Source organism: Sceloporus occidentalis, unplaced genomic scaffold (assembly GCF_023333645.1).
Source record: "Sceloporus occidentalis isolate IW3139 unplaced genomic scaffold, rSceOcc1.0.p SCAF_1, whole genome shotgun sequence".
Taxonomy (NCBI): Eukaryota; Metazoa; Chordata; class Lepidosauria; order Squamata; family Phrynosomatidae; genus Sceloporus; species Sceloporus occidentalis.
Window position 1 is genome coordinate 59,806,472 of NW_028316981.1, and position 18,805 is coordinate 59,825,276.

General features: G+C 36.8%; 2 protein-coding genes across 4 annotated transcripts in view; one reads left to right on the forward strand and one right to left on the reverse strand.

Annotated features, from left to right (window-relative positions):
• The window catches only part of CACNA2D3 (calcium voltage-gated channel auxiliary subunit alpha2delta 3), a 717,368-nt gene that overhangs the window by 94,006 nt on the left and 604,557 nt on the right, over positions 1 to 18,805 (reverse strand). The window lies entirely within an intron of this gene.
• Positions 378 to 17,439, forward strand: LRTM1 (leucine rich repeat transmembrane protein 1). The gene is given in 4 exon segments (XM_089522624.1): positions 378 to 902; positions 5,239 to 5,835; positions 15,454 to 15,848; positions 15,850 to 17,439. Coding segments are annotated over 4 exon segments (1,053 nt in total). The 5' UTR covers positions 378 to 880; the 3' UTR covers positions 15,889 to 17,439.

Genomic DNA, 18,805 nt, shown 5'->3' on the forward strand with positions numbered 1-18,805 from the left:
TCTCTTCTTCACTGTATAGCAACATATGCTTAATATCTGAAAGCACCTATAAAGATTGTCAGGCATCTTTAACTGCTGTGGCACAAAGTCACTATATCAATAACTGAAATATAAAATAATCCACATATCAGGAAAGGCTATTCCTTCTTGCCTGGAGTTAAAATAAAGGATCATTATTTTGAATGCCTGAAGTTCTTTTCTATCTTTCTTTAAAAAAAAAAAAGATAAAGAAACACAAAAAAACTGTTTTCTCTATACAATAAAATCCTGTCAGCACAGCTAATCCCTAGGGGAATCAAAAGTATAAGCCCCAGAACAGCAAACAAGTGCACGGTCAAAACCATGTAATCAAGATGAAGGCCTCTTCATACTGAGATTACACACCCCATTGCCTCCAATCACAACCAAGGACGACAGGAACGCAAGTTGGGAGTCATCTGATTTTGCAAGGATTGACAAGGCATGGCTTACAACAATCCAACAGAAAAACAAGAACTACATGAGATTTGAAAAGTCAGCTTTGTTTTTGTGCCTTGGATTTGAGGTCGATTAAATAATTGAAAAGGCTAGGCTATTAGGTCATGATTTCTATGTTACAGCTGTCCAGCTCAGGTTGACAGACACTCTGCAAGGCCTGCTGATTGAAGAAGAGAGGCAGAGAAAATCTTGGTGGTTAGCAGAGCAACCGTCAATGAATTGTGAAAAGGGACCCGATCAAAGGCAGAATAATACCATTTAGAAAGCTTCCATTGTGAGAATTTTTTTTTAAATGACTGTGCGTTGATGCATATTCAGTAGTGGTCCTAACCACTATAGTAACTTTGTTAGAGAGAGTTATTGCCTCACATAAAACTTGAATGGACTGTTCTGCAAGCTGGACATGTTAAAAGCAATCATGAAAGGTAAGATTTATTTTTATTTCGACCTATTGCACAGAGAATCTGTCTCATAAAGAACCATAGCCTTAAAATCTTAGCAAATCCATAAAACTTCTCATATGTGCTAACTCTTTTCTTCTTGGAGCCAACTGTTGCACACTAGGCAAACTGATGCAGAAAGCACCTCCAGTTTTCTCATAGGAATCTGGAATCATAGAGGCAGTTCATTTACTCTTACTGAAAGAAGTTTAAGAAATGATCAACTACAAACTGAGTTAATAGCTTCATGTGAAGATTGATACATTCACTGGTGAATTTCAATTTGATTAAATATCTGCCATTCTAATTTCAGTTTTGCATTCATTACCTTTACCATCTTCCTGGCCATTTGAATAACATTTCACTGGAAGTTCAATCCTATGAAAGTTTAATAAGAAGTTTCTCTGCTTTCAGCGAGACTAATCTCCCTTCAATAAATGTGCACAAGACTGAAACTCTTAGAAGGCTTCTGCTTAAAAATGACAGATATTACTGATCACCCTTGTGGAACATTTATGAAAAAAGGCAGAAAGCTTTGATTAACTTGCCATATGGCTTTTACAATTGTTAAAAAAGCTATATGACTGATTGAGTCCATGTATGTAAGCAATGTTTTGAAATGTCTTAAATGTCTTAAAGCCAGCAAAACCGGATATCATTTTAAGAAACCTTGGATCATTTTGCTAACTTCATTAACTTAGAACAAGCATTCAAGATGTCAGAAAACATAAATGGGTAAAATGGGTAAGGACAGTAGTAAGTAGAATTCTATGCACTTTTACTCAGAGGTAACTCCCACTGTGTTCAACGAGGCTTACTCCCAAGAAGGCAACAGGATTACGAATGCCTTATTGTGAAGTACTAAGAATAATGAAGTACTATGAATAAACTGAAATAGAGATATTTGAGACCACTGAGGATTTATTTATTTTTTGATTCCAAAATGCCCCAGTTGCTCCATCAACAGGATTACTGCCCTCAAATGTGCCTATCTGCATGCAGGCTAGCCTAATAATTTCATTGTTGCCACATAATTCAAATTGGAATTGAAATAACTAAAATAAACAAGTAAGCTCTTGAAGTCAGAAAAGCTTCCAAGCTGTTAAGAATTTGCCAGAAGGGCTGACTGATTAATCCTATAGATCACATGACAATATACAAGATGCCGAGTAAGACTCATTGAGGAAAATGGGAACATTCATATTAACAGTTTAAATGCTTTCCATAAGAATGGCCAGTGTGTTTGATATCTTTCAGGAACCAGGCAATGCAAGGTCATCAGCCAATGAATTTCATTAATTAAAAATATTTTAAAACATATTTGAGCCTACAAGTGCCTTATAATGAGGCTTGTTCAAAACACTGTTATTGATACAGTGGGCCCTTGTTATCCGCTGGGGTTTGGTTCCAAGATCCCCCGTGGATAACAAAATCCATGGATGCTCAAGTCGCATTAAATATAATGAAATAGTAAAATGGTGTCCCTTATAAAAATGGAAAATCAAGGTTTAATATTTGAAATTTATACTTTTTTGGAACATTTTCAAACTGTGGATGCTTAAATCCATGCGTAAAAAATTCGTGTATCAGAAGAGCCAACTGTAATATTGAATTTTAATTGTATTGGCTAATATAAACTCAACAAAATGTTTCCTAGTCTTCTAAATGTTGTCAATATATAATTAAAGTGAAATGAGCTTATTTATTACATATTATGGATTATGAACATTTCATAATAGATATTTGCACTACTGACAACATTGTGGAAAACATTTCTGTCTATCCTCCCATGTTTCACAGAGGAAAACAAGGATACATATGGACAAGTAACATCAGAGTGTGGCAAAGATGGTAAAAGTTACCAATGAGGAAAAACACATAAACTAGGGATGTATCTACATTATAGAAATAATGCAGTTTGACACCACTTTAAGTGCTGTGACTTTATCCTATGGAATCCAGGGGGTTATAATTTTACAAGGTTCTTAGCTTTCTCTGCCAGAGTGTGCTGGTGCCTTACAAAACTACAAGTCCCATTATTCTCTAGGATGGAGCCATGTCAGTTAAAGTGGTGTCAAGCTGCATTATTTCTACAGTGTAGATGCACCTAGCAGCAAGCTCAGGCAGCTTGCTTTTGCCTGAGCAAGATTTTGCCCCCTCCACTCCTTCCTGCTGAGTGAAAACCTTTCTTGTATTTGGAGCCCAGTTTACAGAAACTGAAGTAAACTTAAGACAAGGGGGGATGTGGGAAAAAGAGGGAGCTGAAAAACAGCTGTAAAAGTGAGAAAGCAGAGGAGTAACCAGGACTGTCTGCCAAAGCGTGAGATATGCTTAGAATCATAGAATCTTACAGTTGCAAGGGGCCACAAAGAATGTATAGTCCAACCCCCTGTTATACAATTATAAGTTTAAGCTGTAAGTAGGTAAAAAATATAAATAAGGAGATGAATTATCTATAAGATTATAAAATGAAGGAAATATCAGAGCTCAGGAAGATTTATGTTAGTCTAAGATATGTGACTATATGTATGTGTGTATGTATGTCTATTTGTATGTATGTTTTCTATATGTATGTTTTTTTAATATAATAAACGTTAATTTTTTAAAAAAAAGAAATACACAACTACAACACTCCCAAAAGATGTCCTTCCAACTTCAATGTGTATAGCAATGATTTAATGCTTTACTCAAACATTGATTCATTAACACTGAAACACCAAATCAGCTTCTCAAACAGTGACACTTCTTTATCCCATTTCTCAGTTGGTAGTGTACGTGCTTATGGACACACACCCTATACACAAACACACAATATAAACAATTATTTTGTTTTAGCATAGAACAAGTTTAAAAATGGAAAGGCATATCCTTGCTATAAACTCAGATGGCAACTCTATCTCCCTATCTTCTCTGGCAGCACCAGTACAGGACTGAATGTCACTAGCACCCAAATGGTTTATTCACTTGCTACTGTTCCATATGCCATCTTCTGTTTGCAGTGTCCTTCCGTATTCTGCATTGGACAACTAGCCAATTATTTCACTTTAACCAAAAAGTCAAGAAGCAGTTCAAACAGGCCAATCCTTATCTAAAAAATAAATAAATAAACATACAGAAATATAACACAGAATTGGCATTTTTAGTGGGAGAACATTTCATCCTTTCAGGACACACTGTCACACTGTCTGTGACCTTAACAGACCTATTCTGGAGTAAAGAAAACTTGAAGGCAGATTGAAGAGAGATACTCCTGATTTACAAGAGAGCGCTTAAGATGGATCTCTTCTGGCGAGTTTAACCACCTGACCTTATGTAAGAAATACCCTCTGACCATTGTATAATTTTGCTGCATTGCCACTTGATGAAAAGTTAGTTTTTAAGATTAATTGCTATTAATTTTATTGATGTGTTTTTATATGTATTTTAAGTGCTGATGTATGTATTTTAGTGGACTGTAATCCCACCTTGATCTATCTCGGAGAGGCGGGAAAATATAAATAAACTACTATTATTATTATTATTATTATTATTATTATTATTATTATTACAATCCATTAATGAGTGAGGTTTAAAGCAGAATAATGGATTCGTATCATTCTCTGAGATGATTTGCTTATTTAGTACCAGAATATTCGTGTCATCAGAGAAATTGTAAGACTGGCTAGTTAATAGAGAGTCAGTGGCTGAATCTGCACTGCAGAAATAATGGAGTTTGACATCACTTTAACTGTCATGGCTCAATGACATGGAATTTTGGGATTTGCAGTTTTGTGAGATTTGGCATCACAATGCACTAAGAATCTCAGAATTCCATAGGATTGAACCATGGCAGTTAAAGTGTAGTGGGTTATGTGCTGGACTAGGCTCTGGAAGACTGAAATTTAAATTGCTACTCAAAACAGGAATCCCTCTGTATGACCTTGAACTAATCCCAGTTTTAAGAGGGAGGCAATGGCAAATATCTTCTGGAGAAATCTTGACAATAAAATCCTCAGCTATGATCTCCATAACTCAGAGTTAACTTGAAGGCACATAATGGCAACTGTCAACGAGATCATTATTGCTATCAAAGCATACATGTTATTTCCTCATAGTCATTAAGTTCACCATGAATTATTTGTACCACATTTATAACTAAACTTCTGATAACACTTCATGAATCTGATTATTTGGGCTATAGTCCATGCTATAATAAACCTGTTAATCCTAAAGGTGATGCAAGAGCCTTTATTGCTCAAACCATATTTTAGTATGCTAATTAAGTGTTGGTACAATGCTAAATGCAACACTGATCCTTTTTTTTTTTTTCCTTATCGTATAGGTTCATTGCTATTCATATCAAGTGTCATCATACTAACAGATATGGTGAATGGTTGTCCTCCAAAATGCCTCTGTTACCAGTTTTCAAAGACAGTGGACTGCAGAAATCGAGGACTTACTGAAGTTCCTATGCACTTGCCTGCTGGAACTCAAATATTACTTTTATCAAATAATCACATTCAGAAAATCAGTCAACATGTTTTCACGGACACATCAGATCTCAAAATTCTGGATTTATCTAATAATTCCATCTCAGGTCTATTGTCTGGAACATTCAAGGAACTGCAAAACCTACAGATTCTAAACCTCACTAAGAACTTCATTGGATATGTGGATGACAAGACCTTTAGTTCCCTTCCACGCCTAAAAGAGCTGGATTTATCATCTAACAATATCTTAAGTCTGCCTGGAACTTTAGGAAATAACACAGGGCACATAACTTTATTGTCTCTGAAACATAATAAACTCCAAAAGGTAGACAAGCTTTTATTGGAATCACTTCCAAATCTAAAAGTAGTCCTTTTCAAAGGTAACCTCTGGCAGTGCAATTGTCAAGTCTTTGGCCTTAAACTGTGGTTGGAAAGTTTTTTGTATAGAGGTAAGTATTTTTTCTTTATTTCATATACATTATATGTCCAGAAAATGTCCTTACAAATCTTACTGTACAGTCACCCTCCATTCTCATGGACTTGAGGTCTGCAATCTTGAATATTCATGGAGGGGTGACCTCCATTATTTTCAATGGGACATGCCCAAACAGCATGCACCCCACATGTTCTTGTGGGCACACACCCCTTTCAAGCCTATGGGGCTTGAATATTGGCGAGTCTCTGTTTTCGTGGGTGTGTGTGTTACAGAATGGATCCCCCGCAAAAACAGAGGGCCGGCTGTATTTATTTATACAGTGGACTGACTGTATTTATTTATACAGAGTTGTGGCACTTTAATGACTTATTTTTGTGTGCTCTCATGTGTATCTATTATGGGGTTTTCTTGGCAAGATTTGCTCAGAGGAGGTTGCCATTGTCTTCCCCTGAGGCGGAGAGTGTGTTACTTGCCCATGGTCATCCAGTGGATTTCATGGCCAAGCTGGGAATTAAATCCTGTTCTCCAGAGTTGTAGTTCAACATTCAAACACCTATACCACAATGGCTCCCCTCAAATTTTATCTAGTGTAAAAACTCATGTACTAAGTGAGCTATACACCATCAAATCTTATATCAAATTTATTTTTTTTAGCATATAAGGTGCTGATATGCTGCTTTTATTTATTGCAGTTTTAGCTCAAGAAAGCATCTAACAGCATGTAAAATTGATTGGGCTGGATTGTCACATTCAGATGATAATATCTTGATATAGCTGATAGCATAGACACTTCATGGATGGTGTTGTGATACAAGCCACAAATATTCCAATTATAAAAGTAAAAGTAAAACGAAGCTAAATTTAAAACTCCAATTCTGTCAATGTTTTAAAAATTGACTATGATGGGCTTTTGATGACATGTTGTGCTTTTTCTTGATTTTTAAAAATATTTTTTATATTTATATGGTCTTTTATCAACATTTAAATAGTTTTAACTCTACATGTTGTTTAATTGGTTTTTTAAAATAATTTGTATATGTGGTTTTACTGATGTTTTTGTGTATTTTATTTTTTATTAGGAATTTATGTTTTAAATATGTTTTAACTGTTTTAATCATGGTTTTAATAACACAGGCTTCTTGTTGGTGGTGTTTTCTGCTTTCAAGTTCGACCTTAACTCATGGTGACCCTGTGGATGAGCCATCTTCAAGACCCTCTAACCTCCACTGCCCGGCTTAAGTCTTGTAGATTCAGGCCCATATCCTTCCTGATTGAGTCTAGCCATCTGGCGTTTGGTCGTCAACTCTTTCTACTTCTGTCTTACCTAGTATTATTGTCTTTTCCAATGATTCTTGCCTTCTCAAGAGGTGGCCAAAATACAAGTTTAATCATCTTGGCTTCCAGGGAGATATCATGCTTGATCTGTTCTAGGACCCATTTGTTTGTCTTTTTGGCTGTCCACTGTATTCTCAGCCCCCTTCTCCAGCACCACATCTCAAATAAGTTGATTTTCTTTTTATCTACTTTCTAGGCTGTCCAGCTCTCACATCAATACATGGTGATGGGATATAATGGCTTGGATGATTCTAAACTTAGTGTTCGGCTGTATATCTTTGTAGGATGTTATCTGGTTCTTCAATCACTGCCCTTCCCATCTACAGTCTTATTCCAGTTTAAATCTTTTTTTTTATCTTTTGTAGAATATGATATTGAATGTCATCTTGTTTTATATTTTCGTAAGCTGCCTTGGATCCCATCTTGGAAAAAGGGGAGTATAAATTAATAAACAATAAATAAATACTGCATTTTCTAGCATATAAGACTACTTTTTAACCCAGGAAAATCTTCTCAAAACTCAGGGGTCGTCTTATACACTGGGTGTCATCTTATAGGGCAGGTGCTGAAACCTCTGAGCTGGACTGGAGAATCTGCAGTCGCCACATGTGTAACTGAAGGGCAGAACAAGGTCCAGGCATCCAGGACACCCAGGGTATGGAAAATAGAGTGTGTTTGCAATACCGCTCTGATAGTCTTGGAGACAAGGAAGGGCTGGGCAGGCAGGGAGAGCTGACCAATCCAAGCAGGCTTTGTATACAACAAGTTTTCCTGCTAAGTATCTGCATGTCATAAGCATTTGAATTAAAATTACCATATTGAAATCAAATCTGATGTTTTTTAAATTTTTATTTGGTGTGCTTTGGAAGAGGGGTAGTCTTATCCAGCGAGTATATCCCAAATTCTATATTTTAACTGGAAATGTTGGGGGTCGTCTTATATGCCCAGTCATCTTATAGGCTGGAAAATATGGTAATAAATGCAGTTTTTAATCTGTGTTGTTTTTAATAAGTTTTATGCCACTATGATATACCGTAATTGGGGAAAGGGGGATACATCACCACTATCATATCTAAGGTAGTAGACTGCTGCATCCACACTGCAGGAATAATCCAGTTTGACACCACTTTAACTGCCATGGCTAAATGCTATGGAATTCTAGGAATTGTAGTTTTGTGAGACATTTAGCTTTCTCCATCAAAGAACTCTGGTGCCACAACAATCCGCAATTCACAGAATTCCATAGCTTTGAGCCATGGTACAACATTGAATGTTCTTAACTGTCTAGTATCTGGCCATATCCTTCCTCTGAAAATGGAAGTTTTATTCAGCTATATTGAGTAATAGCCATTGACAGTCTTGTCAAGTCCCCTAAGGCATGGCAGCAAAAAGGTTAATCATGAAATCAAAGTGGTTGAGGATGGATTAACTATTTTCTGTACTCTGTCTTGGAATAACAAGTAATTCAGGTAATTGTAATTCACATAAGGACCTATCCCCTTGAAAGGAAACCCCTAGGAACACTACTGTCATGTTTCTAAAATTTACAATGGTTTCAGAGTAGTAGATTATTCAGACAACAGAATAACCTGTCATTGAGTTTAATCTTAAACATGTTCACTCAGACATAAACTCCCCAGTTAGTGTGTTTAAGACTGATACCCGAGGCTTCACTTCTATATGTATTTATTAGGAGGAAAGCCTCACTGAACTTTTTCCTAAAAATACCATTTGGACTGAGCTGTTATATGTGTAGTAAGCTGGGATAACTGAGTGGTTCTGTGGTACAGCTGATGAAATCAATGTTTGTATTACAAAGAAATGTGTGGTCGGAATGTGTAAAGAGTCCACTTTAACTCAGGTTGAGACATGCTGTTCCTGTTCATGAGGCAGACACAATTTTTTGTTCCACAATCCTCTCTTTGATGGAGAGGGAAAAAATCTGCTTATAAAAGTATGCATATCTCAACTGTGCAAAATACTGCTTACCCACACTTTAATGAAGGGGCAGTGTTTTCAAGCAATATGTATAATGTAAGATGATGATGGCGATGGTGATGATGATGATTATCCTGCTTTCCCCCCATAACTGGGATTCAAAGCGGCTTATAGAAAAACATCGTAAAAGTAAAACCTACAAAAGTGACAATTAAAAATGGAATTAAACTATAAAAATAATAACATGTGGACATTTATAGAAATTAAGTAAAGGCTTCCCATGTGGTGCATCAGTGTGCCCAGTGACACACTGGCACAGCATGATCACGGTACCCTCCTCTGTACATACCCCCTTTCTCCCCCATCCCCCCATGGTTCCCTGTTGGACTAGCCAGTTTATTATTGTTGTTATTAAATCCATTGTATTGTTAGTAACTTGATATGTTTGTTGTCATTGTGCTCCATTGGGTGTGCAATGGTACAGTGTGCAGCTGACCGCTTGCATGCTTGTGCAATTATTTCACAGGTGCGCAACAATAGATATAGATATAGATATTTACCACTGGCACCAGAGGCTCGCCCAGCCCCCCCCCCCCCCCTCCATCTCCACATGGACATATATCCTGCTTGCCCATGTGATAGTTTGTTTTTTCAAGCCTGAACTGGAGCAAACTGGGATTTGTAAAAGTCAAAGGCTTTCTCTGAAGATGCCAGCCACAGATGCTGGTGAAACATCAGAAAGAAGCTCTGCTAGAAAAAAACTGGGATTTGTTTTGCTCTGGTATTTAACTGTGGAGCACAGCTTGGATTCATTTTCTTCCTGTTTTAGCAATGTCTGTCATTTAAAAGGTGAATTCCAAAATGGGGTGGGGCTGTTTCTTTAGCCCATGCGGACAGTTCCTAAGTAGCTGATAAAGAATACTGGTGCATGTTTTTAACTGGTTTTAATTATATTGACAATTAAATTTTTAAATTGTGTAATAGGTGAATTTTAGCTATATTGTTTTAATTGGTGTAAACAGCCAGGTTGGGGAAAAGGTGTGATATTTATAACAACAACAACAACAACCCAACTACTGCTTCTGCATTACTGGAATCCTAAATAATCCCTAGTGTGTATTGGTAGAATCCAAACAAGGATCCCCAGGATCTTTTTTTTTAATGCAGAAGAACATTATGTATGAATTAATAAATATATCTTAATTGTAATGCCCACACAATAACTTCAAAAATTATTGTTTGACAAAATTAATTATTCTTTTTTCCTTTTTCTAGTATTTGTATTGTTGTACTCTACATATATTTGAAATATGAAGAAAGCTATTTCTAATGCCATTTGGAGAAAGCACATCCTGTGTATTCTTCCAGCATATTTATATTTCTCTAGCATAGTTCTTTTATGACTTGCACAAAGCAAACTGATAAATCATTTCTGTTAATTATAACCAGTCCCTGTTAGATTCTCTGTCTAGCTATCTAGCTATCTACAGATATGCACACACAGAGAGGGAGACATTTCTATCCCTGTTGGAACTTCCCAAAGGAGCTTGAAAACTGAATTAAAAAGAAAAATGAATATTGTCTATAATTAAAGAAAAAACACAAGCAGGGCCCCATAAGCAAATCAACACAAACAAGATGGAGAAAAGCCATACTGAAAGCATATTTCAACAACATAGTTTTCACATGATGTAAAAGTGCATAGTGATACAGTCATGCAGTTTTAGATTCTAAATACAATGGACTTAACAGAGAAGAGAGTTAGATTTTAGATGGTTGGAAACTATATATTTCTACATTCAAAATGTGCTAAACATGGAGGAATGGATCAGCCACCTTCCTACAATGTAAGAAATACCAAGCCTTCTCTCTTCTCCAAAGCCTTTCAGCAACAAATGAAGCACATATGCTCCAAGTTTGCCTTACCCTTGTATCATAGGGTAACTGATCTTTTGCATATGTGCTCAGAAATAATGCCTGCTGTGTCCAACAGGTATAACTGAAAATATTAGATGTGGCCACAGTCTAAGCAAGAGTGGGAATTTCTGGTCCTATTCAAGTACTTCTCAAGGCTATCTTGTAGCATCTTTGAGACTAACTGAAAGAAATAAATTGGCTACATGAGCTTTCATAGACTTCAGTAAGCTCATGCAACCAATTTCTTTCTTACAGTTAGTCTCAAAGGTGCTACAAGATCTCTCTACATACTGATTCTACAGAATACATGGCTATATCTTTGAATTCTCAAGGATATGTGAGGCTAACAGAAACCTGACCCAGGTATGTGGGAACTTCAGCTTTTGGAAGGCAAATGGTTTGGTACTAAATGTAATTTTATTAATGTACGTGTATTTTATTGTATGTATGGTATTGGTTGTACACCGCCCTGATCATAGGAAGGGCGGTATAGAAATAAAAGTTTTATTTATTATTTATTAAAAGCAGTAGAAAACATAGAGACCAAGCATGAGAGACAGTGAGTGGTGTAGTCACTAATAAATCTGGCCAGAATCATGTATCAGCTGCCTAGTTCTGTATACTTAAGTAAGGGCCCAAACAGACAGGCCAAAATGAAGCTGCTTTGGGTCACTTTGGAAGTGTGCAGTTTAATGACGCATGCGTCCTAAGAGGTCAGAAGCTGCACCAAAGCCATGCTCCAGTCCTAAGCTTTGGCGCAGCTTCTGGTCTCTTAAGAAGCGTGTGTCATTTAAACAGCATACCTTCAAAGTGACCCAAAGTAGCTTTATTTTGGCCTGTCTGTTCAGGCCCTATAACTAATATGCTTAACTAAGTAGCTGATACAGGATTCTGGCTCACATCTTCAAATTAATGGGCATGTTTTACAAGATGATCTCTAATTGCTCTGCTCTGGGAGAAGAATGGAATTTAGCAACAATATTCAGGAGTGTCCTGTTTCCTCCCAGTGAATTACATTATAAAGTAGCAATAAGAATTGTTTTCTATTTAGTGTTGTATGGGATGCTTTTAAAGTATCCACCATATCTTTCCCTCCTTTTCAGTCATTCCTGCAGTGAAAAAGAAAAAAGAATCTTTAACTCTGTGGGGGCTTAGTTATTTTGTAGATATTATTACATAATTATCTATATAATTCCATTTTTCTCTTCCCTACTTAAAAAAAAGGTGTCCTGTTCATTTGAGTGTGGATTCTGAGCAATAGAAATCCCTGCTTCCTAACACATTGGTTCTCTATTTTCTTGTTGCTTTTGTTACCATCAAGATGACTTCAACTTATGGTGACCCTATGAGTGAGAGAAGTTACCCTTACATACTTATGGCCATGGCCGCCATGATTGAGTATCCTTCTGGGGTGCAGTCTTCCTTTTTTCCTACTGCCTTCTACCTTACCAAGCACTGTTGCCTCTTCTAGTGAGTCTTGTGATATAGCAAAAGTATGACAGCCTCAGTTCAGTCAATAATGACTTCTAGGGAAAGTCCAGGCTTCGTTTGCTCTAGAAACCCCCCCCCCTTTTTTTTAGCAGTCCATAGTATCCATAGAACAGTTCCTCCAGCGCCACATTTCAAATGAGTCAATTTTCTTCCTACTCACTTGCTTCATTATCCAGTTTATGTAACCATAATGGGAAATATGATGGTATAGACAATCCACACTTTAGCATTCAATGCTATATCATTTTATTTATTACAATCAACTGATCAACATCAACAAACAACAATCACATACAATAGTTAATAATTAAAATTTCACTTATAAAATTATATTAAAAAGAAAAAGGGAGGAAGTAAAATAAAATAAAATAAGATAATTATAAATGCATGAAATCATTATAAAATTTTAACAGACTAATGAGTATTATAAAATTTTAAGAGACTATCTTACATCTGCAGACCATTGCCGCTGTACAAAAGCTGGCCACCCTTATTGTTATTGTTGGGCATTGGTCTACGAACAAATAAGATACATAAAATTCATCAGTTCTTCCAGGATACTGACTAAGAATTGGATAAATAAAAATATGATGATAGCCATTTTAAAAAGCACAGTACAATAATACATGACCAATAGTCTCCACTGAACCAGTTCCACATGGGCATATACATACTTCATAGGGAATTTTTTTGTATCTCCCTTCCAATAAGGCTGAACGTAGGACATTATATTTTGCTAAGGTAAATGCTATCCTGTATTTTGGAAGAGTTAGAAGACTCAGATAATTGCCTAACGAAAATGCATTACCATTGTCTCTAAAATCAGGGCATAGAGAGGCTTCTTTAACATGTTGTTGCAATTCATTGTCTATTATTTGTTGCTATATTTCCTGTTTTGCTTTATTATAGCCCATTGCCAAAATAGTAGTATATGAAAAACCCAATTTGGCCACTTTCTCATTCAGAGTTTTATTCCATCTGGAAAGAAACCCATCAGACAATATCAATGGGGCTGATCCACTGGAGTGAACAACAATCTGAGCCAAAAATTAAACTTAAGTACCAATGCCCATGATTCGACTGTCATTTGACCTGTCTCCAAGTACAGGATTGCATTAGGAACACACTTGGGAAATATTAAAATTAGTATAAACACACCATTGTGCCCCATATAACATCTAGGCCAGAGACTTAATATTAAAAACCTGGATGGCTGAGGGAATATGCTGACCTCCTTTAGTTAAAAAAAGGATGTGAGTGATTTAATACTTTTTTGAGCATTTGCTGTGGCATTTATAGACCGAGCTTTCCAAGAACCTGAGGACTGAAAAATCACTCCTTAGTACATATAAGATTTTACTTGCTCAATTGATTGTTCATTTATTTGCCAGTTATGCATGGTCCTTTTCTTACTAAACACTAAGACTTTAGATTTATTATAGTTTATTACTAGCTCTTCAGTTTGGCATCCACATAAAGGAGAATTGACAGGGGTCTGTTTGCTAAATTTGGAGGATGGAAATTTAAATCAGATAAACTTTGCACCAAAGAATTAATAGAAATGTTAAACAAAGAGGGGACTAACACACATCCCTGTCTGACACCCGTGGATGATGGTATGGCCTTAGTAAGGTGTCCAGGCCTATTGCATCTGAGCTTCAGACATGTGTCCATATACAGACTACTAATCAGAAACAAATGCTATATCTTTACACTTTAGGATCTTGTCTAGGCTCTTCATAGCTGCCCTTCCAAGACCTAGTCTTCTTCTGATTTCTTCATGGCAGTCTCCATTCTGTTTAATGAATGAGCCAAGGCATGGAAAATCCTGAACTATCTCAATGTCTTCATTATCTACCATAAAATTATGAATATTGTAGGGAAAATACTGAAGGTATATCTGGATTCCAAGTCTGAGAATATAAGATCAAACATTGCTTAAATAAGCAAAGATGGCTTGTTATATACAAGTTAAAGAAGTTATTTATAAATAATAAAATAAAAAATGAAGAGCTTTCTTATATTTTTAGAATCAGATTCAATCCCAAGTAACTGATATTATATATATTTCATGACCAGTTTGAAACTTTCTGTAGAAAGAAACTATAAACCTAAAACCAATAAAAACATACAAAAGCCATGGTTAAGGGACTTTCAGAACAAGGCCTTATGGTCATGCAGAAACACCTATTCATAGGACAAGCAAGCAGTATTTGTTCTATGTTATGTAACAAGTTTACATGTTTAAGTATATACACAGGATTACAACATGGCCAGAACATACAAAATCCTGATCTTCATGTGATGGAAGCCAACATAGGGGTAGCAGAAAGTGGCTGTTATCCTTCAGTAACAATGTTTAACAAATGGCAGTTAAATTGAGAGTGAGCCGACTGAAAAGCCAGAAGATTGAATTTCTGTGTCAAAATGATCAGATGTTTCTCAGTCAGTAATGAGAATTGGCAGATCTGAATGATAGTAGTATGCCAACAAACTGCAGTTTCTTGAAAGAGGTGAATAATTTGCAGTGTGATGGGCAAAAATATTTTATTTTAGAATGGAAAGGTCTATAGGCTGTTGATGTGAAATTCCTTTTGTGAAGCCTTAGAATTAGAACTGTAATGAATTAGGTTTTTTGAAAATAGCTTTCCATGCCCTGGAGAGCAATGATGTGATTGTTAGTAGCTCCTTTAGTTTTACAGTTTTCCCTCTAGCTGAACTATATAATCTCCATTCAGCTATTTTCATATAAAATCTATAAAGCAAAAGAAATTTGTGTCATTAAAAAATGTAACTCCCTCACAAAACCACTTCTATGAATTCTTTCCATAATTATAATTTAAATACAAACAGTGGTCACTTTTAGAGGGAAAAATCAGTTTCTTCATTCGTTTATAGTTTTAGATTTTTTCAAAAGTACTAAGAATTTAATAAAATATTTTCTTTTCAGGAGGAATTAGTGATGGTGTAATATGTGCATCACCTGAAAATCGGAAAGGAAAAGACCTCCTCAAAATTCCTTATGAGTTGTATGGGATCTGCTCTTCTACAGCTTCTCAAGTTCACCAGGCCAATATTCATCATTATTCTGAGCACAGAGGTTCTCTGAAGCATGGCCATTCCAGTGAACACGGCGGAGATGGCAGCCGCTCACATTGTGAACCTAAACCAAAGCCACGTCCTGTGAGCTTGCGACATGCATTGGCCACTGTCATAATAACTGGAGTAATCTGTGGGATTGTGTGTCTCATGATGTTGGCTGCTGCTGTCTATGGCTGTGCTTATGCAGCCATGACTGCAAAATATCACCGGGAAAACTCATCCCCTGGCAAAGAGAAGGGGAATCATGGCGGAGAAAGAACCATATGAGAGTTTATTGGCTTGACTGGATTAATGTGAGATTTCACAAACACCCACATGCATCCACCCCAATATAATTTTAATTAACTAGGTACTTTTGTGTTTTGGTTTTTCACATTCAGTTTTTTCACATGCAAATACATCTAGGAAGGATCTGTCAAAGAGTGGAATCTGAATCATAAGCAAACAAAGTCCTTCAGCACAGCAAGGCCAAACTACATCTTACTTTTTTTTTGGTATATTGAGAGAAAGATGTTTGTAGCATAAACTTGCATAGATTTTGACACATCAGATGTTGCACCTGATGAAGTAGATAGAATCTATTAAAGCCTACACTACAAACTTACATCTCTCCATTAGTTTTAAAAGTACTACAAGAACTTTGTATGTCAATGCAGACTAACACAGCCATGTTTCTGAATTTATTCTTTGAACTTTCCTAAAACAGTTGACTGTGTGTGTCCAACTATTGAACATTTTTTCCTTGCCCATACAGGGTATGATATTTCCTTAACCCTGGTCATGATTTTTTATAAATAACAATTCATCACCACCACCTATATGTGTCTACAGGGTTTTAGAGGGGGGGAAATCCTGGTGCAATTGGGTTTTTTTAAAAAGCCACATACTGTATACACTCATGGATGGGTCAGAAATTTAGGTGAAAAAATTGACCCAAAAAACCTGCATCGACTTATCCATGGGTCAATGTAGATATTGTACTTTAAAACTCTCATTTGTTAAAAAGGGAACCATCTCCCAGTGAAAGGAAAGAGTGTAATTTGTCCTGGAAGCACTGACCTCCCTTTATGCTCTCATTCATTCAGTCTTTAAAATGAGTACAAAGTTCTGTCTGCTGGGATTTTGTAAATTCTTTGGCACTTTTTTTTTGCTTTGCTTCATCATTTAGATCCTTTTTTTACATGCCCCTAAGTTTTATTCTCGACTTAGTCACGGGTCATATAAAAATCCATAATTTTGGTCCTCAAACCTGCCCTCAACTTATACATGAGGCCGACTTATAGTTGAGTATATACAGTACTCCATAGGGCTGGTGAATAAAATCATGAGCCTGGGCATCTGGAAGACGCTACAGGAAGGGCATCATTTGACGGCCAAATTTGATTGGCCTGGCACAAAGGATGCCGGGCCATAGTTTGTGAGGGGGTGGAGACAGATTTCTTATGGGTCTGCCACCCTTCATAAGCCCTCTTTGCAATTTTGTGTGGAAAATATTTTAAATTTACACTCTATGCTTAATAGAGGGAGGATGAGTGCAGTAAAAATTAGATCCCTCTAACTGTAAAAATTCATTGAAATAAAAATAATAATGTAGCTGCCATCTACATGTTATTTTACTTTAGTCTCACAAGCAATAATTAGAGCCCTGCTAAGATAAGTACTGAAAACTGTCTTGGTACAGACAGAGCTGTTTGCTATTTCTGATAAGTACTTATTTCTCACATTGTGTGGCAGCTAGTAAGTAAGATGGGAATTAGTGTGAGAGCTCAAAAAAGTTCTATGTATTCTTGGCTGAAATGTGTGGCTTTTTATCCACAGTGGTATATTTTAATATGAAGTTGCTGTTTATGACTTCTTGAAATAATATAATAAACCAAGATATAATATTGGGATCTATGCTGGAATATGATTGAAGAAAGATATTTCTTTTTATTAGTGTGCTCTAAACTGAGTTTTTCACCTGTTTGGTTCTGTACAACCCCAAATTGTCAAAATCTTTAAGGAATGCATGATGAACCAGAAACGTAATTAAATTTTCAAATTTACGCCACCAAAAATTCATCACCAGCTTTTCTACTGTAGGTAATGTGTTGCCGCTCTTAGTTTTTCTCTATGGACTTTAGGCAGTATCAAAATAGTATTGCCTGCCATGGATGTAGGTTTTGTTTTGTTTTCATGGACCAACATAGTCATCTTTTTTTGGAAAGACCAATCCGAGCAGTGATGTCCCAATAATGATGACACCAAAACTGGTGACCATTTAGCATAGAATACATATTTCTCTAGCTCAACATGGCTGGAATATAATGATTTGTACTGGAAGCAGCACCTCTGAAACATTTCCTGATAAGAAGAAAAAAGCAAGACTCTGAATAAGTGCAGATATTTGATTTTATTTTAAAATAGGTTTAGTCTGTGGAGTACTATGTCATTTCTACTTACCTAAGGCAAGATAACCTTCAATTCAAGGAGATTTTATGGTTTTAGTAGATAAATCTAGTATACTCTCATCTTTGGGGGCAGTGGGAAGAAAATCTGTGAAGACTCAGAACATGGTTAACCAAGGCGGGATACAGAATGCCCCAAAAGGGTGGTCTGTCCGCACCTTGTTTTGCTGCGCAAGGGAGCTGTAGTGGACAAACCGCACTGCTCCCTTGCGCAGCAAAAAGAACCTGCAAAAAGTGGGTTCTTTCTGCAGCACCATTATGACACCACAGTGCGCCAATGGCACACTCGCGGCATCACAATGATGCTGGGATGTGCGGACACTAGGTGTCCATCACATCAAAATGGTGGCACCCGTGTGTACAGGGCACCGCCATTTTGACTCCCTTATCATGTGCTAGGGGTGGTGTGCCCTCAGCCAACCCCTAGCACATGATGAGGACACACTTTAGGCCCGCCTAGATCGGGCCCAAGTCTGGCTAGCTGAATCCTAAACCAAGAACCTAGCAACAGAAGTTAAAACATTTGTCATGAGTTCTGCTAGCTGTTATTTAAGCCTGGGGGTGGAAATCATGCAGCTCACCATATGTTGCTGGACTGCAGCTCCTATTTGCTGTGCTGGCTTGGGTTCATGGTCCATCATTTGGAGTGCCATAGGTCTCTAGTATTTAATGCCATTATACTTTGACTTATTGCAGGAATGGCCATAGTGTGGTCCATGGGCTGCACACAGCCCCTCAATTCCACATCTGGTG